Source organism: Hoplias malabaricus, chromosome 10 (genome assembly GCF_029633855.1).
Source record: "Hoplias malabaricus isolate fHopMal1 chromosome 10, fHopMal1.hap1, whole genome shotgun sequence".
Taxonomy (NCBI): Eukaryota; Metazoa; Chordata; class Actinopteri; order Characiformes; family Erythrinidae; genus Hoplias; species Hoplias malabaricus.
The window spans coordinates 36,091,188-36,101,168 of record NC_089809.1 but is presented as its reverse complement, the minus strand read 5'-3'; the positions used below and the strand labels follow the sequence as shown (position 1 = coordinate 36,101,168).

The following is a 9,981-nucleotide window of genomic DNA, read 5'->3' as shown; positions in this document are numbered from 1 at the left end:
AAATTTTCAATTTAGGAGATACTTGCTGCCACCTAGTGCTCACACACAGCTCACACCATCAAACCAGTGTGTTCACATGACCCTGGAGTTCAGCAAAGCTTCCTAGGAATTTCTACAGCAGTGCGGTTCTGTGTGAAATTCAACAGGACAAACCAGTTTAGCTATTAATCCAAAAGTATCAACACATGCTTTCTAATGTAGTTACTCTAAAGTGTGTGCACTTCATAATCTTCACAGCCAGCAAATGAATGCCCTTGATTTGTGTATGTACAGGGGTTGGACAATGAAAGTGAAACACCTGGTTTTAGACCACAATAATTTATTAGTATGGTGTAGGGCCTCCTTTTGTAATCGATACAGCGTCAGTTCGTCTTGGGAATGACATACACAAGTCCTGCACAGTGGTCAGAGGGATTTTAAGCCATTCTTCTTGCAGGATAGTGGCCAGGTCACTACGTGATGCTGGTGGAGGAAAACGTTTCCTGACTCGCTCCTCCAAAACACCCCAAAGTGGCTCAATAATATTTAGATCTGGTGACTGTGCAGGCCATGGGAGATGTTCACCTTCACTTTCATGTTCATCAAACCAATCTTTCACCAGTCTTGCTGTGTGTATTGGTGCATTGTCGTCCTGATACACGGCACCGCCTTCAGGATACAATGTTTGAACCATTGGATGCACATGGTCTTACTGGTGCAATGTGCAGTTAATGAAGATTGGCCACCAGGCTGCTCCAATTTAGCCATGAAACCTCCCACACTACAATCACAGGTGTTTCAGTTTCATTGTCCAACCCCTGTACATATTTCCATATTTATTGTGGACCCCGATGAAGGATAGAGAAGTAATAAAAGGCATTTGTTGGATAAACAGGTGACAAGCTTTAACCATTAAATCTTATCCATAAGTTCATTACGTTTTCATCAGAAATGCAAACATTTTCATAAAGTGTGGACTGTGTTCTAAAAGCATTGAAGCACACCCCAGACAAGTCCATCACAACCTCAAACAGACACTCAGTCTCCCACAGAAGGATAATTTCAGACAGCATTCCCACCCAGTAAGGTGTTTTTGGATTGAAGGTTTGGGAAAAACACACCAAACTAGTCACTTAACTTAGAAGTGTCAGCCTTTTTCTGGACTGTAGAGGAGTTGGTTCAGAAGCAGCCAATTCTCATATAATGTGACATGACAACCATGACTGACATTCTGCAACAAGATGTTGAGCACACAACCCACAAAAAAATGGATTTGCTCATCTGTTTTGACCAAAACACCAGGAGGTAGAAAATTCTGGCAATTTTCTTTCAATTTAAACTGCAGTCACATTATCATCAGACAAAATCACGTTTTTAAAAAATGGAATTTATAAAAGAACTGGAAAAACATGGAGTTCTAAAAACTGGAGACAAACCCTGCCCAAATAAACAACAGTATAAGCTTTCATCTGTAAGAGACAGTAAAGACACAGCTCCTTCTGTTAATTGCCTTTTTTTATTATTTATTTATTTATTTATTTACTGCTGGGACAGTTATTTATTCAAGTTTATTTTTCTCTCACCACAGACAGTTTCTACCACTGAGTTAACACACACTTTAAAAAAAATGACTACACGTGGAAATTTCAAATATACAAAACTCACAAATATTTAAACAAATGAAATGAATCCTATAAAGTGAGGTTGCAGATAAACAAACAGAACAGTCAGTATACAGCTTCAGGTTTCTGTAATAGCATTTCCTCTTGTAAAGAAGCACTATGTAACTGGGATTTGGAGACCTCTCTGGTGGAAATATGTAACTAGGTGAAGTACAAACACCAATGATTCACTGTTATCACTTAGTGGTCATCAGTATTGTGATAATACTCACTTTCCCTGCCCTTTAGTGGCCCTTGAGTACTCATTATTTCACGTTTACACGGTGACACATAGTACTTTGCACGTTTTGACTCTTTAATCCTATTTTTTCAGTTTTAACCAAAATAATCTTTCATAGTGCAGCTTTAACACACAATTTGTAAATGTTTAAGAATCACTGAAACTTTAATTCTCTGAGATAACAAGCTTTTCCTGTATGTATAGACGTCCTAAGATGCAAATCATGTTGGTTGCCCTGGTGACGCCGGTCCTTCTGTGACTCTGTGAGTTGTGTTCCTATTTTTGTCTCTGCTAAGCCAACACTTAAAAGCTTGTGGGCCGGAGCCGTAACCACAAGAAGTGTCGAGTGTAAAGTGTGACACACAGCATGGGCGAGAAAATGATGAGTCAAACGAAGCTGCACATGGATTGCTGATGAACTGCAATTAAACTGGCCTTTTTTGGGCAGAACAGCGGCAATTTAACATACCAGTCACTTTCACTGAGGAGAGCAAATGGAAATGATAGACCTCAGAAGTGGTAGATCATTACCCGGACATCACCAATAACCCTTTAGCCAGAGTGCAGCTAAAACAGCCTCAGATACAAAAGCCCTGTTTACACTTAGCATTAATATTTGAAGGACAAAATCTGAGCATGGTGAATGGATCATCATCTAATAACGGCACATCGTATTTACACTGAGCCTTTTCAAATACAGCAAGTGTCCAAATACAAATACAAGTGTCCCCCATTTTTCCAGCATCAACAAGAGAGTGGGTACAATACTGGAAGATGTGGGTGGAGCTACATGATGTCAAGCTGTTCGTTTATGCACACACACAAATCAGATCACAATGCATTTATACGCAAACACATACACAGATCCAATGTGTGCTTAGCTACCTCAGGATGAGGAGCTAGACCCAAAATATTTGTTATACACAAACGCAGTTACACTTGTCTTGTACATGTAGACATCAGCCAAACAGAGGCCTCTTAATCCAAGTGTAAACAGGGCAAAAGGGTCTTTGCAAATAGCCCAGATAAGTACAAGGGATTTAAGGGACAAATATAACTCTGGCACTAAACAGGAGAGATTTAATTGCTGTCAGCCACAGGTTTCCTTGGTATTACTGGACAACAGTGGTATCCGTCAGTTTCCACTCCACTTAAAGCCACTGGTAAACCACATCTGAACCAGCCATCTTTGAAGAACTCAAGGTCGATGAAGCTGAGATTATCGTTCTTTAGTCAGACCCACCAGTCGGGCACTCTCCTCCCACAGCCTCCGAGCCACTTCATCATCTACAGCCTCCGGAGTCAGTTCCCTCTCAACACAGTCGCTGTGATGCACACATACAAACAGCATTTTACAATAGGATCTTTTCAGACACCTATGATAGGGATAGGGATAATATACTATACTTACACTCTTAAAAAATATGGTTCTACAAGGGTTCTTTATTAAAGGAAATGGTTCTATATAGAAGCCTGACCACTTAAAGAACCTTTTGCATCATGAAGGGGTTCTTCAGATTGATGGAGAATGTGCTATAGATGGTTCTATAGAGCACCTTTTATAGAAGGGTTCTATACGGCACCAAAAGTGTTGCTCTATGGTTACAATGTCAGGCTTGTTGCAATAGAGGAACCGTTTTTGATGCCAAATAGAATAGAAATAGCATTGAACAATAATAAGTTTAGAATCTTTTCAGATACCCATGATACTGCTTATTTATTAGAAGCCTATCATTTAGGAGTTGAATATGGTGATACCCCACTTTGAATGGGGAATATTTGGAAAACACAAACTACATCTACGTGTTCAAGGATGTGGTGTGGGTTCTGTTGGAAAAATGTGATCCGATTTTTCATCACCCCTAAACTGATGAAACTGTGGCTGCTCTGATGCAGGACAACTCCATATTTTCTGGGAATGCATTAAAATCCACTACTATTGGAATGAAGTGTGGGATCATGTTCCCAAAACATATCCCTAGATATTCCAAAGGAGTTCTTAGTACTGTATATGGGAAATCTACCAGATTGGCTGGTCGGCGCAGAAAGATATCTGTTGCAGATCTTTTTAGCTGCTAGCAAGAAAGCAATCACTAGAAAATGGCTGCAGGCAGACCCCCCCTACAATTGAATTGTGGAAGAATATTGTTAATGAGATTCACGAGATGGAATCCCTTACCTTTGTCCTCTGATTAAACAGCCAACATTAATAATAAATGGGGAAAATGGCTGAATTACATTAATTCTTGAATACATTTAACAGTGAATATAGAAGAATCCTATTCCAACCCTATTCTCTTTTATTTATGAATATTTTTTTTCTTAACTTGATCTATTTGTGTACAATACCACCTGCTATGATGGGAACAAGATGTCTTTTATATGTTTGTACTATTATTTGGTCCCTGGCAGCCTGTTGTTTGGAGTTTGTAAGTTTTTTTTGAAACATTAAACTCTGAAAATCAATACAAATATAAGTAAAAAAAAGAAGCCTATCGTTGATTCATATTACCATCCATCCATCCATTATCTGTAACTGCTTATCCAGTTCAGGGTCACGGTGGGTCCAGAGCCTACCTGGAATCATTGGGCGCAAGGCGGGAATACACCCTGGAGGGGGCGCCAGTCCTTCACAGGGCAACACACACTCACACTATCATTCACACCTACGGACACTTTTGAGTCGCCAATCCACCTACCAACTTGTGTTTTTGGACCGTGGGAGGAAACCGGGGCACCCGGAGGAAACCCACATGGACACAGGGAGAACACACCAACTTCTCACAGACAGTCACCCGGAGCAGGAATCGAACCCACACCCTCCAGGTCGCTGGAGCTGTGTTGATTCATATTACATCATACATTATATAAACTTGGCAATTTTGAAAACAATATTTAATTTTGCCTTTTGCTATGTAACCTACCTGAAGTAGCATCCAGACTTGCTCTCTAGCCCCTCGGTCACAGCACAGTAGATGGTCGTCTGTGCCCCCTGCCAAGGGGTTTTCATCAGCAGATAGGCAGGGATAGACAGTAGAGTCTTCAGCAATGGGTAGCAAGACTCCACATGGCGGCCCAGCTCTGTTCGAATCACTCCAGGGTGCAGGCAATAAGATGTTACACCAGTACCTTTTCAAACCCACAACGGAGCAGTCAAAGACATATACTGTTAACTTCTGTGAACTGAAAAATAACAGGGATCTAATTAAGGGAACTCCTTTGATTATCTAATGATTAACCCAGAGATACAACTGCATTTTACCTCGCATCCGACGAGCAAGCTCCCTGGAGAAGAGCACATTGGCCAGCTTGCTCTGTCTGTAACTGATCAGAGGGTTGTATGGTCGCTTTCCAAAAAACAGATCATCAAATTCAATCTTTCCTGCATGAGAAAGAACCACATGCATATTGAGTGTGGATGTTGTAATTTATGAGGAATATGTTAAAATTATTTATATTCATCAGATCCTCTGTGGCAATGGCGTAGATTTGCTCTTGAAATTGCCTGGGACCCACCCCCCATTGCCTGTTTTTTTCCCTTTACTCCATGATAAAACTGACGAGAGAGAACTGACAACTGACAGTTTGTTGTGTAGTTAATTTCCAAACCGTGTTATTCATAGCTCCAGACGATTTTAACCTGCTGTTGTTATGATGGACTCTTTCATTAGCGAACTTGACTTTAAGTGACTTACATGTTTTTTTTTTAAATATAGCTCCTAATGTCCACCTTCTTCTTTTTTTACTGCCTTCCTCAATTGCTTTTGACACCCATGTGTTACCCACGATGCAGAGTCTTGCACAGTAATACTCGCTTATGACTGGAAAGTTTTCCTTCCAGTTTTAGCGCGGCTATCAACCAAACTACAGAGTCTCACGTGAGAGCAGGGAAAGGCACAGCCAATCACACCGGCCATATATGTTACAGGGAGGTAGGACTCAAGTAGAGATCGTGATTTAACCCTTTCTGCAGCTCCAGGTTAATGAGTCGTTGACAGATCGTTGTTGTTTACTTTCTTTTCTTTTCTTTTCTTTTTTGTGGAGGGGATCAAATTATTGGTGAAGACAATTCAATAATTGCTGGATATTGTTGGGGACACGTCACCTCGGTCCATGCTAATTCTACGCCCTTACTCTGTGGTACTTAAATGTTAACAGAGGTTACCCTACAGAGAGATCTATCTGGAATCTTAGACTCAGTGATTCATAATCAAAAGAAGGTTACCGCCAACATGTGCAATGCTGGACACATTCACCACACGACTGGGAGCAGAGCTCTTAAGCTTTTCCAACAGAAGATTGGTGAGCAGAAAGTGGCCCAAGTGGTTGACAGCCAGCTGTGTTTCATAGCCATCTTCCGTGATCCACTTAGGACACATCATCACACCTGTTACAGTAGACACCAGAATGTTTCTATACAGCTTTATAGCAATTGTTACCATTATTATAAATTATACATTGTGGCTGTCCAAAGAAAAACCTCTATCTCCGTTTTTGTTGATTTTTAGTTATTTAATCACATGAACTCAGCATCTGGCCTTCACACTGTGTGAAAGGGTCATGATGAATGGGCCAATGGAAATGCTCCAAAATTACTCTGAATAAAACCTTTTCACATGAACTCCCATTGAAAATTAAGAAGGTTACAACTTTTTGGAGGTACATGTTTTAGTTTGTGTGTTTGTTTATTTGTTTGTACTGAGACTACAAAAAAGAATAGGACTTGTTGATAGATCTCATCACTAAATTGCAGATTTGTGCTGCTTATTTGATCTTTAGAGGTTAGGACGTCAAATAGAAGGTTCTAATCTAATGTAATTTGTATTTTTACAAAAATATCTACCAATTCTTTACATGTTAAGTACCTAAAGACACTGACGTTACTCCCTCACATACATATATACTCGCTCCCATTGGGTGCCTGCTCCACAAGGGGATGCTATTGTGCTTTGACCTTGTTTTTCAGTCTTTCCCAGTCACGCCAAGCTACCAAGCCAGGCACCACTTCTTTTTGAACTGCTACCGACACAATGTCACTAAGCAGCTCAACACACTTGGAGGAGAAAACTAACTCTGCTGTTCTGTTAACTAACAGATGCCTTTGTTGGCTAGCACCACGTTGAGTGCATAGAGAGGGAGGGCCATGCGAAACACCCTGAGACATGAACATCAGATGTGCAATCCCCCTGTGTCTTGGCCAACACATAGACTTTTTCCAGAATACTACAGCCAAAATGTTTTGCTGGAATATGAATAGTGGAAATATGAACAGACTGCTATCCCTCAACGGCTAGACAAGGAAACTCTGATGCAAAGTTCTTGACCATGGGCTCATGATTTTCCAATTTAAAAAGGTTCTTGGTCAGATGATAGCCTTTACCTGCATTGTTGATAAGGATGTCCAGTCTTTCCTCCGTGGCAATGAACTCTTTGGCAAACTCATGAACAGAGTATAGCGAGGCCAAGTTCAGGTGTCGGACGGCCACGTTCCCGTTTCCTGTGCTCCTACGAATCTCCTCAGCAGCCTTTCCAGCCCTCAACAGGTCCCGGCAGCCCATCACCACTCGAGCCCCTTAAATTCACACACCACTCATAGCACAAAGCTGCATGACAGCATGGCATGATGAGCAGCTGGAGCAGCTCTGAATGATGTGCCATACCTCGGCGAGCCATGTCCCGGGCTGTTTCCTTCCCAATGCCAGTGTTGGCTCCAGTTATTAACACTGTCATTCCGTCAAGGCGGGCTTTACTTGTGCACACACCACCAGCTATCCACTTCCGAGCAAAAACAATGCCTGCATGGGAAAGGGAAGGCTGTTCACAGACTCAGACAATAGTCCTGCTGCGGCAGTTCTATGGGGAATCAGCATTTCTGCTTTGAAATAAAGTTTTGCAGTGGCCAAATATCAGAGAGGAAGGGATGCAGTAACATTCAACATTTTACATGGAATTGGAATGGCTTTAGTTATCCAGAACTAATTGTTCAACATCATTATCTGACCTCATTTATACACTTGTGGCTGAATGCCTTCAAATACTTACAGCAATGTTCCAACATCAAAACCTTACATTTTTATTTCTTTATATCAGTTTTAAACGGGAGGATTCGGGTAGCCAGGGTTTGTTACATCATAAACTTAAAGAACCAACCCTGTCAGCTTCAGGGCGGGGATTTCAAGCTTAAGGCGAGTGGCACAGGATTAAGTGGGAGGGGCTATTTGCTTATTAACAGATCACTGTTATGGCAAAGGCATACAGTAACATTGAAGACACTTTCAAGGCATTAGGGCATTTGTCTCAGAAAAATGTCTAAATTTGTATTGTCTGATGAACAAAGATGGGGTTTTATGGTTATAATCACTGACTGAAAGAGCCCTATAACAAACTGACCAAATTGCTCGCCTGGTGTTTTATAAAATTTCACCAATCTCAGGCACACTGTGCCTCTCAGTTTGTTGTGATACTCTTCTATTCTGTGATTTTGTTTACGTGGGAAATGAACTAAAATGAACGTGTCTGTTCCATTTTAAATGATGCAAGAAACAGTGTCTGAGTGCCACAAAAGCTTCTGCGTCACTTATCACTAAACATACCAAGTAAGAACTAAATTAGAAGAGTTTCAGAATTAAAAAGGACAGTGCGTGTTTACAAGACAAAGAAAGATAAACGGGACTTACAGCCTGCTGCCAGTGCGAGGACAGCGACGCCATGCTTTAAATACGGAATCACAAGTTGAGCCCACATCTTCAGTGGACTGTCCGTCTGTGGAGAATCCACGAAAAATATCTCCTTGTGCCCTCCTGAGAATACTCCCCCTCTCTCGTTCTTTTCTGGTCTCTGCCCCTCCCTTTCTGCGCTCTCTCTCTCTCTGAATGGAAACATTGGCTCAGTGCCCTAAGCTTTGCCTGATTACTCCCTGCTCGTGTCCAAGATCCAGATTAAGATCTGGTGCCCAGGGCATTAGAGTGATGCCCTGACCCTCCCACAAACTCTACATAACATTTATAAATCTTCGCAGATAATAACAAAATATAAGCCATGGCAGGAGACAAGAATTTCACGCCCAGTAAACATTTAGTTTTTTATTAGGGTGACCAGACGTCCTCTTTTACCCGCACATGTCCTCTTTTTTAGACTTAAAAAATGTCCGGGCGGAACTTCACAAACGTCCGGGATTTTGTTTTTCTAGAGCTTACATAGAACTTCGAGAAGCGTTTCGTTCACAAACTAGTCCCGCCCTCCCCTACTCCGATTGGTTCGCTTGAGTGAGAAGGGGGCGTGGTGAAGTAGCCTAAAATCTTCTGATTGGACGGTCTGACTGTAGAGCTACCGTTATTGGTCGATAACCTTCTCTGTAAACATTTATAATTGGTCAGTCTGCACGTCAGTAGTCCTTGTTTACATCAGGCAAAGCTCATGTACCCACCCTCATTTCGAGCAGCTATGCCGAAACATAAATGTAGGTTCTCGGATGAATTAAAAAAGAAATTATCATGTTTTGTGTAGCAAATAAAGGTGTAAATTGCCTAAAAAATAAGCATACAACAGCAACGAGGGGCGAGAGCTCATCAACCCCCCCCCCCCCCCCCACCACCACCACCCCCATAGGATGGTCATCCTATGTCTAACCTATAATCTAGTTTAATATTGAGAAGTTTGTTTTGACATTAATCCACAAAAGTTTTCAATAATATCAAAATATTTGATTTATTTATTAAATCATATATTTGATTTGTTTATTAAGTCTTCTTAATCCAGCTGTAATTATCAAGTATTGACTTCGGTTAAAGATCCAGCCCACTCATTGATTTAACACCTATGTTAAATCAAAAATTCATCAAAATGACAGATTTCCAAGAATTTAATGCCTATAAGTGTCTTAGATGTATCTCTATAGGCTTCATTAAGTATGTATAAAATTATGAATACATGTACTGTGAAATATGAAAACACATCAGCTTAATTTAAGCAGTTCACATAAAACTGTTCTAATCAAACACATAATACTCTCTTTGTTTTCTATTTTACAGCCACATTGGACTGGAAACCTGTGCTCAGAAGGGAGCCATCCAAGGCAGCCACAAAGCACAGTCCAGGAAA

At 41.0% G+C, this 9,981-nt stretch overlaps 1 protein-coding gene across 1 annotated transcript; it reads right to left on the bottom strand.

The window, feature by feature from the left end:
* Positions 1 to 1,623: 1,623 nt before the first annotated feature.
* si:dkey-23o4.6 (retinol dehydrogenase 13) lies at positions 1,624 to 8,685 on the bottom strand. Its single transcript, XM_066682814.1, has 7 exons — positions 8,559 to 8,685; positions 7,542 to 7,676; positions 7,262 to 7,453; positions 6,107 to 6,268; positions 5,144 to 5,263; positions 4,806 to 5,010; positions 1,624 to 3,206 (listed from the first exon to the last, which is right to left on the bottom strand). The coding sequence occupies exons 1-7, from the start codon at positions 8,623 to 8,625 to the stop codon at positions 3,101 to 3,103; spliced, it is 987 nt and encodes a 328-aa protein (XP_066538911.1). The 5' UTR covers positions 8,626 to 8,685; the 3' UTR covers positions 1,624 to 3,100.
* Positions 8,686 to 9,981: the final 1,296 nt, after the last annotated feature.